The following is a 22431-nucleotide window of genomic DNA, read 5'->3' as shown; positions in this document are numbered from 1 at the left end:
TTTAACATTTGGTGGGGTTAAAGATTGTTGGAGAGCAAAAGGCTACAACGAAGGATGTTCCCAGACGTGACACCCTCAGTGCAGTGAATCACTGTTGTGTTGTTCCTGAGCTCCATCTGACACTGATTCATTTCCACTAGCTGATAGATCACAGTCAACTCTCTTCACAAATTAAAAAGTCTTTCTTCTGCTGCTTTCCTTCTCCCTCAGCACAAGAGGAGGTGATTCACCAACTCAAGGGAGGTAGAATAGGCCCTGATGACTTGTATGACACATGAATATCTCACACGCTCATTACCCGTGATCTATCATCAGCGCCCTGTAGCTGCAGTGTAGCCTCAACTGATGAGTGACCACGAGATGAATCACAATTAAACACTTCACCACACTCCTCTGTCACAGCCACTGCAGCTATATCACCAAGGGTTATCAGTGCCAGACAGCCCTGCATGTAAATTAAATGCAGACAGAGACAGGAGCTGTCAGTCACACTGTTCAGAGTGAGTGTATCCACCTGTGCCTCCTCCACCGAGCCGTGGAGGCACCAACGCAGCAGCCCATCACCATTCGGTTCCCATTTCCCACCTCTTGTCTTCTGTTTGAATATTATGTTATTTATGAATAAATGTATGTACCACTGTTCTGCACAGAAAAAAAGCCACCACTAATAGAATGCAGAGCCCACACTTTTCAGTACTGGCAAACAACTGTCTGTTTGCTATTTTTTCTCAAGTGCAAACAGCAGAAACATGTAATATGCCAGGGCTGTGTGTGCTTTTACACACACACACACACACACACACACTGCCACTGGCTTGCTATTTCCATACCTTCTTTCGGTATAATGAAATGCAGATGGCCTTTTGTGCTGCAGACAGCATGGTTTGTCTGTGCTTGCTAGCATGTAATCACAGGATTGCCATGTTTTGCATAGTGATGCAGGTGCATAACTGCTGCTGCTGGGGGAACAGAGAGACAAAGGTGTGATTATGACAGAGTTCATGGCTCAGAGAAAGACATTTTTGCCTTATTCCCTTCTATCTTTTCAGTCAAATTGCAAAAGGCTGAGTTTTCTTTCTTTCTCTTTTGTTTGAGTGAACCGGCCCTTTAAAAAGTACCCATGTCACCCATGACCAACTGGGTGTTCATTTTTTGTCAAGGAGGATTATGTAATAGGCTCCAACTTCTAACTTTTTATGGTACTTTAAGGGGTTGCATATTAAAGTGAGTGTTAACTACTGTTCCCTCCTTAAATGTCACCAAGTTATGCATATATAGGTCATCCTGGGAGTTTTAGGCCTTAGCTTACTGCCATTAAATGATTAAAAACCCCAACTTTTATTTTTATAAGATCAATGTAAGGAAGAGACAGCAGCATAGAAAAACATTTTGCTTTACCACACATTTTAAATAGTTAGATTAGTTATCCAAAGAGAGTCTGTTGCCAGTTCTTTTAATTTTGTCTCCACAAGAAGGCTATTCTTCCACTTCTCTTTCTGCAACTAATTGGGCTCCTGAAACTGCAGCTAGCCTAATTATAGAAGTGTGTCTGAGTCTGCACTCTACTGCTTTACCCTTCTCTAATTAAATTCATACATGGCTCAGGGGTTGGTGGTGTGCTGAGAGTCCTTTACACTGGTTTGTGGTGGCAAATGTGCATTCACATCCCAACCATGTAAACAGCTTTTAGTTCACTCCCTCCCTGTCTTTTCTTTCTCAGCAATAATGGGGAGTGAGTCTGTGTAGCACATAGACCAATGATACATCAAACATCATAATATTAATCTATGGTAGCTGGTTAAGCTGCATTTTACCTTAATCATTTGCATAATTAAGACCCATTTTGAATCTGTCAGTGATAATATAATTTCCTGAAGACTAAGTGGCATCCTCTCATGTTTCAGAAGCTAAAATATTAAAATACACATATTAGCTGAGTAAAGGGTATTTAGCATTGAAGCAAACCTTGATTTATAAAACTAATTTACATATACATCACAAAACATAATGCAACTGTCACATCAGAAGTTCAAACATTAAATTACAAACCCACTGTTTGTGCACAGGCACCCTGAGGATTCCTGCAGCTCTTGGCTCGTATCCTGTGAGCTGTTCTGAAGCCAAAGCCCAGGTTCACTGTTTATTCTGACACCCCAACTTGTTGGGAAACAAAGCCAGATCCTGCTTCCTCCTTCATTCACTTTCTCTAGTCATTCTTGTCTCCCTCTGTTGCAGGCTGATATTTGCCAGTGTCTGATTCACAGCCCTGAAACACAACATTATGTTTGGATTTTCAATCAAATTGCTGCAGGAGCCTGTAGAATTTAAGTGAAATGAAATGGGAAAGTGTGTTTTGACACTGGCCTACCCAAGATCATCAACCCACTAAACTGAAACATTCATGAAGTATGAACCTTTCTGCACATGACTGTCCATCAGAACAACACCTGGGTATTTTAGTCACTTTGCTCGTCAATCACAATACTGTTAAATCAATGCACGGGAGGGTCTAAAATTTAGATTTCTTTCAATATTAATGAAAAGTATTTCAGCTTAGAGCTTATAGCATACTGATGAGATGGACATATTTTGCCCTTTTTGGTTCTAACATGAGAATCATTCTTGTTTGGATTCAATAAATATTTTTAGCTAAATGATGATTTTTTTTTTTGTTTTTATTACCGAGCAACACTGACTCCAAGATGAGTTGTTTTTGATCCATTCCTCAAAGATCATAGGTCCAGAATTAAACCAAGAACTGAACCAAACAAATATGTTGGTGAAAAACATCTTAAATCATGTCCCAGTCCAAAGATTAAGAATCTGAAAATATCAATAAACTCATTAGATGATCCGCACGATGAAGTTTCAGTTCCTAGATATTAAAACAAAATGATCCACGGTGTCAGTCATAAATGCATCTGAGCAACTGTTGCTAGACAAATGCAATAACATTTGTGGTACTAGCCAATAAATCTTTGAAATGTGTTTTTAATTTCAGTGAAATAACATTTGATTATTGCTTCGCAGCACAACAAGCCAACACCAGTCATACTAAATAGCAGTGCGAACAACAAACATTAAGCCTCAGTAGTTCAGCTGATGGGAGGGCAAAGCTGATACAGAAAGAGGCTGTGATTTTAAAGTGATTGAAGTACTGCGCTCCCCAGCCCCAAGCTATCATATACAGTCTGATCCCTCTTCCTCTATATCCTCCAAAATCTTTTAATGAGACCAAATCCTTTTAAGTCATGCCCTAACTGCTAGAGTTATAGATATAACTGTTTATGTGTTTGTCACCGTGTGCGTGTGTGTGTGTGTGTGTACAAGTGAGTTCAGAGGAGTCTTCTTCTTCTGTCAGGGTGGAAAGGGAAGAGCAGCGGTTTCCTCCGGAGGAGAAATCACATCAAAGACATCAAAAGGCCGAAAGTGTGGAGCCTCAACGTTAGGCTGAAAAAGTATCGCCTCACCAGACCGGCCGGAGTCTATGAACCATGGTTAACACAAATATACTGCTTTAAAGATGTTCACTCTGAACTGTAGCTGAACTATAAATGATAAAAAAGTGTCAAATAAACTGCACCTGACACGTTGAGCTTTTACTAAGCAATAGCCCACGACTGGAATGTAAAACTACGACTGTGACCGTGATATTAAATTCAAATGAGTTTTAAATTCGGATTTTATATGCTCGGTTTCCAGGCCAGTAATCTTCACTAATAACTGGCAGTTTAATATCACTGCAATAGTCAACTGAGTGCCAACTACTGAAACCATTTATCCTCAGACAACACGTCCAACACTATTTAATAGGCATCAATGAGCCTTAACATGAGCATACAGACATAGTAGCACTGGTCTATGCTAGTTTAGCAAACAAGTGCAGCTGTGTGACAAGGAAATCTTTTAACTTTGCCACACTTTAGGTGTAGTGGTGAATTTTTCAAGCAACTGTTGCTAAACAAAAGGATTACAAAGTAGAAGCAGAGATTTTAGTGACTGTAAAAATGTAGTTGCTCAGGTGAGGGTGTGCCTGCCTATGTGCAAAAATGAAAACAAATAGTGAAGTATATTTAAACTGCAGTTAAATTATTTTAGCCACACCACCACTCTGTCGTTCTGGACTACAACATCTCAACAAATACTGGATGAAATTTTCTAGTGGTATCTATGGTGCTGAAAGACATTATGCTGATGATTTGGTGATCCTCTGACATGTGTGACAGTCAGGAGCGAACTGTCTCCATAGCTACTGGATTGCCACAGAATTTACTACAGATGTCCAAGATCCCCAGAGGACGCATCTGAATGACTTCAGTGATCCAGTGACCTTTCCTAAAGCACTACCAGCAAGTTAAAGTTTGCATTTATTTAATTAAATATCGCAACATCAAATTCCTACAGAGCTAATCACATTCCCTTCAGCTGCAGCTGGACCTCAGTGTTAATTAGCAAAAGTGAAGATTTAAGCGTTATATACCTATAGGAATGTTCATGCCTGCTGATGTGATCACTTAGCTCAAAGCACTGATGTGCCTAAGTGCAGCCGCACAGAGCTGCTGCCATGGCTGAGAAGTCTGGTCCCATTTTTAGCAGCATGAGAATAGTCTTTTCATGTCAGCTTGAGGTGAAATCCTCCACATGCTGTAAGAAGTCAATCATCATTAATCTATTTGGTTTTCAAAGCCAATCAACCACTAACATCTGTGTTTCCTTATTCAATAAGCGAGCAACAGAGAGAGATGTTAGATGAAATGGCATTTGTTTAAACACAGAGCATTACATCAGTCCACTTGCTTTGCAATGCAAACAATATGCAAGCTCTGTTTATTATTGGCTGCCTAACCTTAAGTGACATTATGATGCTGAAGATCAAACTGAAGCGTAGTGATTTCTCTGCTTGCTCATTCCCATGAAGACTATACTTCTAGTTTAGCATTCATCACTGGGAAGATGCAAGTCTCTTTACCTTCACTGGGAAGATGCAAGTCTGTTTACCTTGCTCTGCTGCTGTTAGCCACTGTCAGATCATCAGTTTGACATTGACATTCTGCTCATTGTGACTAAAGGTGAGACATGATGCACTGAGAACCAAAGGTAGTGTTTTATCTCAAAAATAAAAGTGCACATAAGGCATGTAGACTTGAAAAACAACTAAAGAAGGTGCAGTCGTTCTGAGCTTTCTGCAATAAACATGCACATAAAAATTCAATTCATACATGCATTCTGATTAAAAAATGACCACATAAATCAGCCATGAGTGTCTTAACCTGTTTAATCTGCTATGGCCCAATTAGCTGGTGTACAGTATGCCACTACACATCACTCCACCTCCAGCCTTCTTGGCTGATCACAGGACTGCTGGCCTGTGACTAACAGCTAATGACTCCTGAAAGCTATAATTTCTTTTAGTGCACATGCAGGAGGTGTGGACTGACCTTGGATTCACCTGTCCTGATGACTGAGTGTTCATCTAGGAGTGCCAGCACACTACCTGCTGTTAACTGTTGCCACCTCTGACACTGAGAAGGACATTATTGAAAAGAAGCATAATGAAAGGCTGAGATTAAAGAGCTTAGCATTGTGCACTCAGATGAGGCAACTTCAAGCACCATTCCAGTTTATTTGGTTTCATCTTTCCTGGTTTAAGATGGTTTTGTCTATTAAAATATTTCTTCTTGGATGTTTGAACCTGTATTTTAAATTTTAAACCTGTACTTGATTGCTCATGTTGTTAATGTTTTCAGATTTGAGCAAAATCATATCTTCACTTATTAGAATGAAGTGGCAACTAAAAAAAAAAAAAAGGGGGCCACGTTTGGTCTTGTCCTGAAACATTAGGTCTTAAACAGTCATATTGTTACATGGAGTACATGTTTTTGTGTATGTCTTTGCCAAAACACACAGATCTTTCTAATCCAGTGACTGAACATTTGATCTCAACCGTCTTGAATTCCAACACAAGTCAGATGAAATCTGGTAGCTCTTACAGTATGAACCAAACGTCGGCTGCTACTCAGTGACCACAGGTGAAGCTACATTAAGTGAACCTATATCCTGGATTCCACCCTGTGTATCTATGGCGTTATATTTGTGCCTTATTCCTGCATGAGCACAACACAGGACCTTCTGTGAGCAGGAAAATGTTTTTTTACAAGCACACAAATGACATATTATTACCATGCATACAATTGTTCAGTTTGAGCCATACCTATCCATTATCCATTAGGTAATACTTAAGATTGCCTCGTGCTCACACGCATGACACATGGACCCCTGACAGGCCTTTATAATTTAGACGGACAAAGAAGGAGAATGAGGGTCCCATTGAGAAGCAGGTGGGATGGTTGAGCTAATGAGTGAGCCTATTGTTGGGAATTACCCCACTGTCACGGTGCAGGATCACAGAGAACAGCTCATCCCTGCGCTCTCACGAACACCATCACACACACATCCAACACTCCTCAAGTGCTGACAGGTACGGGCCTCTGGCATGCATCGCTATGCCTGCGAGCCTGCGAGCCACCACTCAGTGTAAAACCACAGAGACAGAGGAGACGCATAAAAAAGGCCACACGCTGTCAAGTCACTATGAAAAAAACATTCTTTTACAGCTTCAGGCAGCTGGTGCTTCTGACCAAACCTCACACAATTACATACACTCTTCTCACTCGTATACACACACGCACATGTTCCTCTAACGCTGTTGTGCCAACAGCATCACGGGAACAACTGACGGCACCAAGAACAGAAAGAATCAAGGCTGAGATCACAGAAATCTCTGGAAGTGAAACATCATGACAAAATGACCCACTGTTCATGGCAGAAGCACTTCCAACATGTGGCACGACTGATGCTGCATGTATGTATAGCATCTTCACAGTTATTTCTTATTCTTAATAATAATCACCTTTATTTTTGGCCAAGTATGTTACAAGGAATTTGTTTCTGGTACAGAAAACTATTGAGATGTTTAGAAAAGGGATCAGAAGCAGAAACAGTGTTAACATGGTTCATTCTGGTACTGAGTTGTGCAGTAGGGGGTGTTTTGAAACTATTGGAAGTCCATGGATTTCCAGTTCCAACTCTGACATATCCTGGATAATGATTTTAATATGCAACTGTTTGTAACCTCCAGTAAATAGAAGAAATGCTTTGTTTGTGGATATGCTTTACAACAAGGATGTCTATTTATGTTGTCTGTCTGTCCATCTGTATACATTACCTTCTTTCACTTTCATCTGTAGCAATGCCTCTCACCACAGTTTGGGAAAGTAGATAGAGATGCACCATAGATGTGGTAATTAAGATAATTATTACCATTTATGTTAGCTGGATATGGATATAAACATGAATGTAATTATTTGCAGTTAGCTGTGGTCATAACAAATTACCTTGCAGGTTTTTGTTGATTTTTGAGCTAATTACTGCCATTACGGTTTAGGCCAGATGAAGAATATATACAGTACGAAGCTGTTTACTGGAGTTTAGTGGTGGGTCTGCAAAACTAATTGATAAAATTGCTGAAGAACTTTATGCACCGAGTGCAGAAGATTCACTGTACTGTATGTAGGCCACTAGACATTTGCAAAGCAGTCACATAATAACAATGCTGGGAAGCCTAATTCTATATTCATGTCACACCGAAGGAACAGGTTTGCCATTCTCCTGCGTATAAAATCAGCACCCAAGTTGTATTTCTGACTATCTGATGGATGTATTCTTCCCAAAGCTCTGATATATCCAACTTGGCCACACTAAATAGAGAAATGACAAACACAGATGCTTAATTGTGTCAATACAAACCCTAATTTAACTCCATTTTTACTATGCACATTATTCTTCACCCCCACATGATCAGTTCTGACCATGATAATTGTGGCTTATTGATGGATATCTATCCATTTCTGTTCCTGGATTTCTCTGCCTTTTGACAGTATTATAGGCTAATACAGGACCCAGTTTACAGGCAAATGCCATTTTAGAGCCAAGTGGAAATGCAAATGTTTATTCAACTCATGAGGAAAATGTTTGGTTTTCATCCTGCTATCCTAAAACTAAATGGCATAAAAAAAAAACAAGCAATTGATTTATATTACCACCGTAGGTTTCACATAATAGACTCTATATGCACTTGTCAGGCGTAGCAGACCTAAACATAATATAAATAGTATGGATAATATAAAGACCTAAACAACAAAACCAGAGAAAAACCAACCGGGCCCGAAGAAAGGAAAGGAAAGATCACCAAGCAGCTAACAATCTCACGCCCTCATAAAGCAGAAACATTAAAACTCCAGGGTAAGCATCACTTTTGTTATAAACGACCATTTAATGTCATTCAAAGACCTTGACGGGCAGAATAGTAGCATTTATCTTACCACGGTGAAGACGCCAGTTTACATCCTAGGGCGCAGGTGGCCTGATGATTTCCTCAGTGTTGCGCACTGGGATCGGCGGGGACGCGTTTCAATCCGCTTTATTGTAGCAAACAGTGCTCTGCTGCTTTAGTCTCATTCAAGCCAAATGCTTCTGTGTTTTTCTCAGTTCGTCCTCTTCAAAGTTGACATAGCATTTAGCGTGTTATTTATCTCATCTGTAGCTGCCACCGTTTAAAATTTCACCGCAAAATGGGGATATTTCCAAACTTCTTTTCCTGGAGGAAACAACAGCGAACACAGGGGTCAAACAAACAGGTCAAAGGTCAACTCCGCCTGAACTGATATTTAAAATGATGAAATGACGATTATGTCTCATTCAGTTGGCCATATAACAATAAGGACATACCGTGGAGAAGCACACTGACCGTGGTCGAAAAGTGAAAAGTAAAATTTAAAAAATTGAATGTGCAGACCTAGGTGGCCTGTAAGGACCTGTACCAACCATAAAGGCCTGGCTGCAGACAAAAATGGCTACCCCAAACCGATTTGTTTTTTTTTTTTTTTTTTTGACAAAAAACACAAAGCCAGTACATACAAACAAACTAAAATGAATAAAATATTTAGGCCACTCAATAAAGTCAAATAAAGATATGGGAAAAACATATCTAAGAATTAAATGGTGCCACATTCTTACAGCTCATGACAGAAATGTTTTGGTTTCAATGTGGAATCCATCCATTTCAGTACTGTAGACCATCACAGCGTTTTCCAGAAGTTGGGTTAACCCCTCACCCAAAGCTTATCGTGGATCAGATCCTAACCCTAAACCCGATGAGCTTCACAATTAATATTAATTTCCCTGCTGCCAAGATTAACAGCCCACCATCTTGGTCAGGAAGGTTCACTTGTACGCATCAGCTACAGTGCCAGTATATGCTCAGTTGTCAGTTTATTAGGAACAGCAAGCTAAAACTAATGTTATCTAATAAAAGAGCTCTGCTATATCTTTTCCTTTGTGAGGTGAATTATGTTCCATTCTTGTTGAAATGGTGTTAAAAAGAGTTTGATGCAACTGTGTGATCATTTTGGAAGCAGCAGATTGTGGGGCTGTTGAATAGCATTGCATTATGTTTCTATTAGTTTGTCAACTACATTCAAATCAGTGAAGCTAGGCTAAATAACATAAACACTTCTCTGTAAACTGTTCAAAAGTACAAATGTTCCAAAAGACCAAACATTATAACCTTGCAGTATTGTTGTACTAGACTGGCTGAGTATTAGCTAGGTCTTTCTAATAAACTGAGCATCAAATCGTGTTGTATCTGACCTGCATACCATTGCTTTGGTTTAGACTTGTGGCTGTGACACAGATGCTTTCTAACACATAAATGTCATAATTAACATTTATTCTGGGGTAAACAGCATTAGCTGCAGGAGATGACTTTAAAAGGATGTGATGAGTGAGACCAATTAAAAACAGGGTCAAAAGAACGATCACAGGATGTGTCACTTAAAATAATACTGCATACTTTGCAAAGAGTGCAAGGACTACAAAGACATGTCATAAGAATTGTTAAATTTACACTGAAAGCCCCACCAAACCCACTAATAGAGAAAAAAGAAAAGCTGACAAAGTAATGAAAGCCAAACAAATACACAGCCACTTGTATAGAGCTACTGTATATACTGAGTCTAGCCTGCCACTGTATTTCACCAAAACAGAAATCAAATAATCTGTATATATGCCGGATATTGTTCGGGTTTCTCATAAAAGCCTTCCTCCCTGGGATAGGCTTTAATGGCTGTTATTTATATTTGGGGTGGGCAGGTTTATTCTGTGCGCCTGCAGAAATCATTACACTTCCCCCCCAGGAAAAACTGTAGCAACGCATGCTTCACCCTGGCAGAGGACTCAGTGTTAATATGCTTCCCCTTTATCGGTTTTTCCTTTGGTGTTATTAGTTACCTACTTCAGGGATCATTAAAAAGGGACCGGGGACACAGACAGACAGACAGACAGACTACATACTGTAGTGTTTTGTTTGTTTTCTTACTGTGTAATGAGGTAGACCTTCTGATTATTGAATCTACACAGACTGAAGCTGAGGGAGTGACACAGTGAAGAGCTATTTAGTATTCATACAGTTACAAGTGAATTTGGTTTACTGAAAAAAGCACTTAAGGATATTTACACATTTGGTTCCACTGTTCAAAGACTGCAGCACAATCTGAATCAATACATTCATAATAACTTTGTGCAGTTGTCAGGGAATATAAAGCCTTTGTAATGTTATCTGGGAATGATCAGAGAGTGTCAGCTGAACTGGAAAAAACCCAGATGGCTCATTGGCATCATACAGTAGTATGTGCCTGTATGTGAAACAACACCTGTCAAACCAAAAACAGCCACACATCCCCATGACATGCATACAAAACACTTGTGTTACAGTAAAATGTGCAGTTCCTGTTCCACACCTTTTCACCGTCTCTCTGTCACATGTAAACATTCCCTCAAACAGCTGTTGTGCGTCTGACAGGCTTCCTTCAACCAGAACTCAAACAGAAAACTGCAGAAGCACATAAAAAAAAAGAGGAACATTTGGATTATATGCAACTACGTAGTCCATAAAGCGACTGGCAAAAAGCTGCTGGTCACTGAAGTGTAGAAAGTGTTTAAAAACTGATTGGGAGAGATATTCTGCTACAGGCTCCAAAGGAGCTGATGGATGGAAGTATAATCTCCATTTTACCACAGAGAGGATAAAACAGAGGTCTGACTGCTTCTCCATATGCTCCTCAGTGTAAAAGATCAGAATGAGAAGAGCAATGCAATGAAACTGCATTAAAATCAAAATAAATTAAATAACATTTTATCAAAAAAGGATGTTAGCAAACATAATTAAAGGAAGTGCAAAAACAGCCCCAAATTGAATAAAATTGATTTAGAAGAGGTTTGATCCAGACCCTGTCTATGACTGTCTAAGACATGTCACAGTAATGCAGAGTAGATGCATTTTTAAAGACTAATTTAAAAAACCCCACTACATCAGGGGAATTATAGCTATTCACAAACACTACTGAAACAATAACAGACAGTGCATTCACTGGGGACTCTTTTCAGCCATGAACGTGGTGCTAGTGAGGATTTACATCAGGATAGTCAGTGTGGGATTGACTGAAAACAAACTACACCACTCACATTTGTTGTAATAGAGGAACATCTGATACAACAGTGTGCATCACCGATGTGTTGTGAATTGAGGCCACAATCTATGACTGTCTGTGACATATGGGGAATAAGCTGTCAGGCTCTGGATACACAGAAAATACTTGTTAGGATCGGTTCCTCGCTGCTGTTTGTTCGCAATAACATAATATAGAAAATCTTCAGATTTAACCTTAAGACAGTGAAGAGCATTGTGTTAAGAGGTTCTTGTAACTCAGTGAACCAGTTGTATGTCGTCATCTTCATGATTATGATCACAGATTTTGTGTTGTTGAGAACCATGCAGAGAACAATCAGAAGGCACCTAAAAAGTCAGCCCCCAGGTAATAATATATTTTTTATTATTGCCTGAGACATTACAAATTACACGCTATAAAGAAAAATTTAATAAGCTAGAAAAAGGAGTGAAGACCATAGCTGACACGGAATAGCGTGGGCGTCTGCAGGCAGCACCTCAGTGAAATAACAAGGTGCATAATGGGAGGGAGAGCGGGGACCCTGCTGATCCCAGGCATCTGCTCTACTGTCTAAAAGGGAAGGAGTAACAGAGACATAGGTGGAGCATATGAAATGCATTAATGCTGTCAGGGAAAGCCTGGGAGCTCCAACCGAAGAGCCTGTGTTTATTTTTAGCCTTTACTCAAGTCTTGGGTAGGAATCTCCATACCTATCAGACATGTTGAAAAATGTAATCACCCACAAATTCAGCAACAGTGCTGGTTGTTTCTACACAACAATCACATCCATCCAATACTGATGCAGTTTTTTTGTGACTGCAACTCAGAGGTGCAGTCAGACAGGAAATCATTGACATTCATGCACCTGGTCTACCACCTGTCACCACTAGCAACCGAGCAGGCAGCTCACTCACACATCTGTTATCACTGCTGGAGACGTTCACATTCAGACCAGAGACATAAAATGAAGTGATATCTGCGTCCAAGCTGAACACTGTGTTTATGTTTCAATCAGTTTGCTGCTTTATTGTATGAACGCCCTCACAAAGCCTCATGAATAGACTCAAGTAAATTAAGGCACTGTTTCAGTTCAGTAAAAGTAATTTTATCAATACAGCTGCGTCTGAATACATAACACATAAGCACACATATCAAGAAAACACACCTGTTCATCTGTTTACACAGCTACACTTCTATGTACAATGCAACCCTTCACAAAGCACTGTAAAATATAACTCTTTTACTGCAATAAATAAATAAAAGCACAAACATATAAACATGGTACTAAAAATCACATTGGAATACTGACACTGCCTTATTGTTGCATGAAGAAACTACAGCAGTAATTAAATGAATTCTTCTTTTCTATATCTGTAAAACAAAACACGAAGAGACACATTAAGCATTGGCACAGGGACCTCGTTACACAAAAATGCCAATGAGAGATAATAAGTAATGTAAATATAGGACTACATGAATATTTAAGTGGAAAAGCTTAGTGTCAAGCCCAACAGTGTCAATGAGGCAACTTTATATTGTTCTGGGTGCTAGCAAACATCATTCCAAGTTTGAGCCAACACACTTTCCTTTTGTTCAGCTTCCTGTACCACATCTTCTTGTTACATTTTGCACGAACACGTCGGCACTAAACATGCTTAAAAGTGACATATTAGCACAGTTTCAGCATCTTTCTTCAATCTGCACTGGTTTCACTTAAACAAATGTGCATCAGATAAGAAGAAATATACGATGACTACATGTAGCAGGTCTGAAAAACACGAGCCCCTCATCTTTCATTTCTAGTGTTTTGTGCTTCACGTTATGCTTGGCTTGTACGTGAACAGTCTGCCTGATAAATGAAAAAGGGCTAGTTTGCTCCATGACAAGACAATCACCCACTAGAAAGATGGAAGCTGATGTGTTGCTGATATTGGGTATATGCCTTTTCTCACTATGTGCTGAATTTAATAAATATAGCGCCCGAGGGAGGAGATATGTATGTGGGACCTGAGAAAGGAAGGCAGTGAAGGATGGACAGTTGAAAGCAGAGAAGGGGAAAGGTGCAGCTGCAGGGGCCCAGGCAGCCAACAAAGACCACACAGACAGACACACAGAAAATAAAGAGACATTCAACACCCACCGGTGGCTCAAGCTAAGGTGCATGACACTGAATCTGAAACAACCTCAATATCTTTATCACTGTTTCCAGTAACTCTCCAATTTACAATAAAAAAGACAAAAAAGGACCACAAACTAATCCTTTAAATATCCAAAAAAATAATATAGAAAGTGAGAAATGCTTTGTGAAGACGCCACGATCCCGTCCTGGTTCTGATGCTACATCAATGTCTTTCCCCACATGCAGGTTGGCTTTTTAGAGTCTAAAACTGATTAACATTCATAGGTACACAATGGTTTCCTCCCTGCCCTCCTCCTCCTCACCGCTGTCGGTCTCCATGGAAACCAGTGCACCGAGGTCCAGCTGCGAGTCACTGGGATGTGGCAACACCGGATACGGGTCAGCTCCACTTGCTGTTGATGACCAGGTCTCCCCGATGTAGCTATGTCTGTTATGATCTGAGTGGATACATGAAAAATGACTGATAATAAACACATTCAAACCAAATACACTTCAACATTTAGTAAGCACTGATACATAATCACCAGAATGGGACATGTAGCCACCTGTTTAATGAGCTCTGTCTAATTGTTTAACTCACTCTTCTAATCACTAACAGCATAAAGATCGCAGCTGCTGCAGCTCCCTCCTGCGCCGGAGCATGAGACTGAGCATGACAACAAAAAGATTTTCAAGCTATCCATCATCTCCCCTCTACTTAGACATGTCAATTTTATCTTTGTCTTTGTCAACATAATCAATCATCATGGTGGGGATTTGATGACACAAGCCTCTTCAAACCTGACAGTTATAGGGTCTGGAAACAAGGAAGGATGAATAACTAAGATCGGAGCTCTCAACCAGATAGCCAGGATTCAAACGTACTCCATACTGAAGTGTGTTTGAGCTAAATATTATATCACCAGTTCTCAACATTAGAGGAGCTCCCTTTATAAATCAATAACATTGTTGTTTAATTACAGGAGATCTCAAAGAGAACAGGTTTCTGTGGGTGCTATCTATCTGATAACGTGTGTGCTTGCATTCTTGCAATTTTGCGCATGGTGGGAGCTGTCTAGCATTAGGGCAGGTGTGCTGTCATGGTAACAGATGGCATGAACTATAAATTGCCTCACTGTGTCCCTGTAGGAAAGTGTCTCTATTTGATTAATTATATAAGAGTCTGTTAGAGGAGCTCTAGTAGCCGCCGTATAGGCCTGGCGTCTGACAGATGAGTCATCAGTATGCCACCAGATGACAAAAATACTCAATCCCTGTCTAAGTGCTTTATCCATGAGGAAATAAGATTCTGGCATTATTAAGCATTATTAATATTTTACAACAGAGACAGCAAATTGATGCTATTTAAAGAAAGCAATGGTGAGCCAGTGAAATGCAACTACAGGACAGTAATGTTAAGCTGTTAAAAATGTTAATGATGTGGCTTTACCTGTTTTGCTAAAAATGTTAATGATGTGGCTTTACCTCCTCTGTTTTGTCCAGGTACCCATGTCAGAAGAATTGTGTAAATCTAGCTTCATGCTTATGCGTTGATAGCACTAAAATATCCTGTACAACCTTTGCACTATATTGCCTAAAATGTCTGATATCTGCTTACTACCTTGATGAGTCAGACAAAAACTAATTTGCTGTGAGGCATCAGAGTTCTATTTTATTCTGTGTTAGTCATGACCACAGTATTGAGTGAAATAACCACTGTCCAGATTCTTTGTTAGAAAGTCATAAAGCAGGTTTGTGCAGCGTATTATACAAGATGTGAATGGAGCTACATACTGAGAAGAGCACCAGTTTCATTTCTCTTTTCTTCCCCAGCCTACTCACGACACTCTCATCCATTGTATGCAAAGGTAAGTAACAAAAACCCAATACGACTCATCCAAAAGACAGGCCAAGAAAATTCCATCCAACTGGTTCACCAAGATTACATTGTGGAGGAACAAATTATGAAAATCCATTGAATGAAAAAGGGTGTGTGTGAGAGAAATCTTCAGGTGAGGATGAGGAATGAGCTCCAATTCTGATCCATGTGATTGACAACACAATGGAGAATTTGCATTTGATCACATATCCTTTCTCACACACACACACACATACACACACACACACACACACACGCACACACACACAAAATCAAAAATACCAGATTCCTCCACATAGCAGGCAGTGTGTGACGCACTGAAGTCGCAAAGTAGCTCTTAAATCTGAAATTGCACATAAAATACTAAAATGGCTCCTTATAAAAGTTTAAATCTAATGGGAAATAATATGACTGTGAATTATATTCAGTGTCTAAGATTATTTCCTCACAGGCCCTCATGGGAACCACTGAGGAATGTGTTGTGGGTAAATGTCAGCTGGAACACACCCTGCGGTGTAGACTGCAGCCAAGTATACACCCCATGCTTGTTAAGAAGTGACTCAGGTTTCACTGAGACTTGTGTGCTTAATAACGAGTAAAGACTAATAAGCTGATCAATGAGGGAGTGATCGTGCCGACTTCAATAGCTGATAAACAATAGCACAAGCTCCACATCAGGTGCAGTTAACGCTAACCTCATTTTTACAGGAGCTTAGCGACAGGTCACATGTAACCTGTAATTTTCCTCGCCCGCCCTGAATATTAGAATGCGCATGAATGGATTAGGAACGGGGACGATCAAACGTGAGAAGGTAGCTGACACCAATTAAAACGTGTCTGCATCTCTCGTTCCTCTCCCGTCACCTCCACCTTTCGCCTGATGTGATGACAAGTCGTGCTGTAATGAGTTTTATAAAGATTTTTTTTAAATCGATGCCCCAATCAGTCAGCCATCACCTGTGAACAGTGATTCACACGCTGTTGTCTGCCCTGCCACTCAACCGATAGAAAAGCCATTGATTTTTTTCTTTCCTTTGGCAACTGAGGGCCTTGGCTTGCTGCTGGCGTAGGTGGAGTTGATGGGGAAGAGAGGGTGGTTTCATTGTCAGAAAACACTGATTAAATGAGGAGAAGGACAGACAAGGCCTCACCTAGGACACAGCCTTGATAGCAGTGTACATGTGTGTGTGTGTGTGTGTGTGTGTGTGTGTGTGTGTACAATAAGCTCTCACACACACGGGTGAAACCAGTGCAGCCAGAGGGTTTGTTTGCATTCTCACAGGGAGCAGATTATTTTGAGCAGTAGTGTCAGTGTGATTGTACTGTCCAGTACAAGAGGCACTGGGACTGTGTAATATCGTGCAATTAGCTCTAAAATACAGGATTTTAAACATAACCAGTGATTAGACTAATTGTTCTACTTGATACATTAATTAGAGAATGTTTCCATGGCAGCTTACCTTCACAGATGGCATCTGAAGATAACAGTAGAAGGTTTTTAGTTTTGCTATGTTGCTTTGAACCAGTTGTGCATCTCAAAAATGTGAGACAATCTGAGAAATGTTCAAGTCAAAATCTGCATCTTATTGACTTCTCACACCTGTAACTCAGGGACATAAGTGCCTAATTTTAAGGAGCTACAAACCGTAGAATTGGGAAGACACAGTCTAATGTGATAGTTAAGAGAACAGATATGGTTTTGGACTATTGGTTGGACAAAACTAAAAATCTGAAATTGTCACATTTCCCTTTTTTTGACATTTTACATTTGGTAAAACATTAACTTGGTGGTCATTCCTACCATTGGGCATGTGCTGCAGTCCCAGACTTCCTGCAGGGCTGTAGTGGTATCCTGTCCCCATCGCCCATCTCTGGGAGTCTGAGTGTGGACCGTGGGGAGTCTTGGCTGTGGGGGTCTGTCTGCTGTTGGATCTAGCCAGGAAGGTGTTGAGACAATTGTGAGTGCTGGGGTCACTTCCTTTACGATGGATGTGGTGGTTGTTGATGCTGGTGCTGGTGAACGCAGCCTCATTCACAAACACGGAGCCGTTGCCAGCGTGGTCTCTGGGCTGAATCGGCACCAAGTCCTGAAGGAATGAGCAAATGTCATGGTCACATTCATTTACAGGGCTGAAAAATGTCTGTGTACCTGGAATAAATCCAGGTCATATTGCTGCTTGGATGAAAACTGCTAAAGACAGAATGGACATTGATGGTTGGACTGGCTCTAAACTCCAACTGCTCAATGGCCAGCAGATCAGATGGTGGTAGTACTGGGCAGGTTCCAGGTGTCAATATGAAAAGGACATTCCTGGAAAGAAGGGCTGCCTCTCAGTAAAACTATCTTGTAATACATAAATGTAAAAAAAAAAGTCCAATGCCCAGGTTCCCACTTACATCTAGTTGTATTTAGTCATTTCTGCTTCAACCCCAATACAATGAAAGTAAATGGGATTTCATGTGTGGTGTTCACTGCACTGAAACATCACTTACTGTATATTCTACTGATTCATTTTTTATAAGACAATTTCTTCTGAAAGGAGCAGTTCTCAGAAAAACTGGTCACAGTGTGTTTTGTTTCGTCCTGAGTAATGGAGAGGCTGTTTCTGAAAAAACAGTTTGCTGCTGGATGTAATTTTTCAATGTTTTGAGCATCACAAACAAAACTCCATTGTATTAGTGTAGAGGTAAAACTCTCGGAGTTGGATATCTCAAATTTTGGACAAATAAAACTAAAAATACATGGCTAGAAACAACTAGAGGTATGTCGGGAAAATGTGTAGTCATTTGGATGAACTGACCCTTTAATGTGTGATGAAAGGCACTGCCTCTCCTTCTATCGTCTCCCAACACCCCTCTGTCTTGTCCCATCTTCACATCCACATGGCCTTTCCTCTGCTGCACAGAGGCAGCACAGCTAGTAAGAAACAACCTGAGAGCTGGTGTGTGTGTGTGTGTACATCATTCGATCTGTTTCTGACCCCGTGAACCACTGCCTCTGGCTAAAGCATTAACGGGGGAACATTAGGACCTCCGGTGCCTCTGCACGCCTTTTCAGACCACTGCTGTTAATGCAGCCTCTGCACTGACTAAAATAGATGAACTTAAATAATATGACTGCAAAAATTCAGGAGCACCTCATCGTGTCTGACCTCTAACATGTTCTGTAAATTAATGAGGGACAGAGGGAATGTTGAAACAGGACTCTGCTCATTTGCCTGTCGCTCTGGGGGCTCTATATGCACCTTCTGAACACTCGCACCTGCTCAACCGAGCAGCACAAAGCTGTACCCAACAGAGGCTCGTATATTTGCTATATTCGTTTCACCACTGTTTTTCCGTGAGTACACTGAGACCTAAAGTGCACAGAGAACAGGGAACACCGTGCCTTCCAGCTCCAGGGGATATTTCACTGTAGCTGTTCAAACAAAGTGTCGATAATTTAAGTCCTTTCGGACATGACTGATTGGCTTTGTGGGCTGTGTGCCTCTGGTTTTAACTATTTTGTTGGAGCTTTTATTTGCAACGGCTTAATAATCATTAATCATTAAGATGTTTGTGTGTGGAGCTGCTGGAACACCAAGACAAATGATGCTGAAATTGCTCTCATTATCACAGGTCACATATCAAGAGTGGACTGAGCTGCTCTGTGTTAATGAATGAACCAGCATAACTTAGGCCGATAGATGGCTGAGAAAAGCTTCTCATTAGCCAAGAAAAACTCCTTAGACACTACATAGTTAAATCACACTTGTGTCAGGGTCAAGAGAATTATTGAGCTCTCGTCTAATGCCATAGGTTTTTCAAAAAGGACAGAAGAAAGAAATAGCTGTCAGTTGTATGCTCCCCCCCCCACCTGCTGCCCATTTAGAGGGATGACCATGTGAGGCAATGTCGTCTGCTGGTCTTGCTTCCAGGTCTGGAGCAGCTTTTGCTGGTTCCCCAGATGCTCACGGTCCCTCTCGACACTCCTCTGGCCCTCCCTGAGCCGCTCCAGGCTCTGCTGGTACTCCTGCTGCTGTTGGTCCAGTTCTTCTTTCTTGCACCTCAGCCTTTCCATCTCCAGGTGGTACTGCCTCTCTCTTTCTTCCAACTTGCTCTCCTGCTCCCCCTGTTGGCTCTCCCTGGCCTGGCACGCCCTCTCCCAGCGCTCCTTCTCTTGGCGTAGTTGGCCCTGGAGCCGCTGAGCCAAGTTACGTTGCTTCTCCTGTTCTTGTAGGGTGCTGCCCCGGATACTTGGAAGGTGTGGCCGCTGGGCACCTGGGTATGGGCGCCCGGTCTCTTGGAGGAAGAGCCTCTGGACCTCATAGCAGCTGTCCTGGATGGTCACGGCAGCCTAGCACACCCACAGAAAGGCACAAAGATGAGGTTCATAAAAATGCAAAGGCTGAACACCTACTGTAACTCCATGTGCTTCCTCACAACAGGCAGTAAGAGAAGGTGAGCTGAATGACAAAATGTGACAGAAATAATGATCAGCTTCTGTTGTGCTCTGACTTTTTATGTATTAGGGCGACAGCACCACAGATAAGACAGTGGTTTTTAGGTTCAAGTATGCAAGAAAGGATATAGTACTTTGAATATGAAAATGGCATTTGAAAACCCTCAAACCTACACAAGGCATGTGTGTGCACATCCTTATGCAAAAATACACACATATTCTCTCTGCACAAATTTACATTTTATAACAAAGAGGAGGGGCGGCACAGTGGCGCGGGTTTGGGCTTCTGTGTGGAGTTTGCATGTTCTCCCTGTGCCTGCGTGGGTTCTCTCCAGGTGCTCCGGCTTCATCCCATGGTCTAAAGACATGCAGCTTAGGTTGACGGGTGAGTCTAAATTTCCCATAGGAATAAGTGTGAGTGTGTGTGGTTGTTTGTCTGTGGCAACCTGTCCAGGGTGTACCCCGCCTCTCTCAGATTACAGAAGACTGGATGGACCAAATAGGAGTGTGTACTTTATAGTGAAACAAAAGCCCCTCCTATGACTCTTGGCAGAAAAAAAGATTAGTAGGACCCTCCTGTCTGTGGCAAGCTACCTCTGGCTTCAAACAGCAAAGTGAAGTCTTGGTTCTGTTTACTAAAGCTGGAATGTGCAGTCATATTAAATCCTTCATCTCAAACTAGTTCATGTATGAAAGTAACACTGCATATACAACATATGTTCATATTGAAGAGAAGAAGTGTGTTTCTTAGCTTCTTGAATGGATGATAATACAGATGAAGGCTTTTTACAAATGTACAGTGTTGGTGGTAATGCACTCACCTGCAGACTGTAGAGTAACTGGGTCAGGCTCTGGACACTTTGAACAATCTGATATTGGACAAAACCACACACAGGATACAGATTAACAAGCCTGCTGTGACTTCTATGCATGATTTTGAAGATTTCATGTCACAATTAGTTTCTGTTAAATAAAAAGTCACACAAGGAACTTAAAATATTTTCCTCCTCATGTCAAAATTTGATGTTGCATTCGTGCAGCATTTGTGCCCCCTTGAGGCAGCACGGTGTCATACCACACTATTTAGGGTTGAATTATAACAGCAGTCAAAAATAAAATCATTTTCTCTGTCATTTACTTCACAGGTCACAAAAAGATGCCAGTGGTGTGGCATGATAATTGGAACAAGTCCCCATATTCATTTTTAATGGTGCAATACCTCTGGTAACTAAACAGACTTATTCCTTTAGTATGAGCTTATCAATGATTCATCACATTGAGACTGAAATGTAATTCTAATAGCCTGTGCTGAATTATTAAAACAACCGTTGGCAATCTTGAGCCACACATCTGTGAAGAAATGGAACGAGGTGACGTCTGTAAGAGGCTATAACAACCTGTAATACCTCTGCAACCCCACTCTACCGCCGCCACCACCACAACAGTAGTAATGGGAAAACATTACATCATATTGCTGCATCAATATTTAACTCAAAAAACCACCAACAATGCATGATTTCAATTTATATAAAGAGGATCAAGCACACATTGCCATAAGCTAAATAGATTTCTATAGCAGGATCTCGGCTGTACCTTCAAGTTAATGTCATTTGAGTCTGTTTTTTGGAAGTTAGTTGGGGACTGAGAAACAAAGGGCTCAGTCCAACTCCCCTCTCTGGCCTCAGGGTTTTCAGGTGAGACCTCTGAAGAGTCTAAGGGGGACTCCAGAGGTGTGGCAGGGCTGGCAGGAACCACAGAGTCTGTGTCAGAGTCCACACTGTGACTGGATGGAGAACAGGCCTTGGATGACAGCATGGCTTTCAGGTTCTCAGCTAGGAAAAAAAAAATACACGTGAAACTAAGTGTGCATCTGAGCTACTGCAGGTTCTTATAAGGTCTTATAATGTATGTGGGGCTGAACTCCATGAGTTTGGTTAGATAAATACAACACCACATTATGTGGCTAAAAATGAAAATCCTTCAAAGAGGTTCTCACAACAACAAAACACCTGGAGGCAGGGTAAAAAATGGCTGACCATTCTCATATTTTCTGGACTTGCCCATTAATTTTTTCCATAAAATATAATGCTGATCACTCTTTTGTTATCTTATACTATACTTGGGCAAAATGCATTTATGCCACAGGCAAAAGAAAATAAACTACAACTGTCTCAACTCAACTCAACTTTATTTATATAGCGCTTTACCACAGCACAGCTGACCAAAGCACTTAACATATCATACAAATCTAAAATCATCACATAAAAAACTATAAACAATAAAATAAACACTCTAACACTACAGACAGAGTCTCATTCCTGGCCAAACGCCAATGAATACAAGTAGGTCTTCAAATAAGACTTAAAAGTAGACAGTGAGGGGGCCTGCCTAATATAAAGAGGCAAAGCATTCCACAGGTTTGGACCCA

General features: G+C 40.9%; 1 protein-coding gene and 1 long non-coding RNA gene across 7 annotated transcripts in view; both read right to left on the bottom strand.

Annotated features, from left to right (window-relative positions):
• Positions 1-8681, bottom strand: part of LOC109967769 (uncharacterized) — a 95073-nt gene extending 86392 nt beyond the window's left edge. For both annotated transcript variants that reach the window (XR_002275984.1, XR_002275985.1), the window contains exon 1: positions 8382-8681. This is a non-coding gene — a long non-coding RNA (uncharacterized LOC109967769). The remainder of the gene's footprint in view (positions 1-8381) is intronic.
• Positions 8682-12559: 3878 nt separating this feature from the next.
• The window catches only part of arhgef28a (Rho guanine nucleotide exchange factor (GEF) 28a), a 45668-nt gene continuing 35796 nt past the window's right edge, over positions 12560-22431 (bottom strand). For 4 of the 5 annotated variants that reach the window (XM_020613591.1, XM_020613595.1, XM_020613592.1 and 1 more), the window contains 6 exons: positions 21597-21835; positions 20825-20872; positions 19419-19898; positions 17364-17649; positions 14007-14141; positions 12560-12935 (listed from right to left, as the gene is read on the bottom strand). In XM_020613591.1, coding sequence (XP_020469247.1) covers positions 12880-12935; positions 14007-14141; positions 17364-17649; positions 19419-19898; positions 20825-20872; positions 21597-21835 — 1244 coding nt within the window. In that variant the 3' untranslated portion in view covers positions 12560-12879. Of the gene's footprint in view, positions 12936-13602; positions 14142-17363; positions 17650-19418; positions 19899-20824; positions 20873-21596; positions 21836-22431 lie in introns of those variants that run through there. The other variant, XM_020613593.1, reaches the window with a different exon arrangement.

The sequence above is a fragment of the Monopterus albus genome, unplaced genomic scaffold (assembly GCF_001952655.1).
Source record: "Monopterus albus unplaced genomic scaffold, M_albus_1.0 scaffold135.1, whole genome shotgun sequence".
Taxonomy (NCBI): Eukaryota; Metazoa; Chordata; class Actinopteri; order Synbranchiformes; family Synbranchidae; genus Monopterus; species Monopterus albus.
The sequence above is the reverse complement of the archived record's forward strand: the minus strand, read 5'-3'. Positions and strand labels throughout refer to the sequence as shown.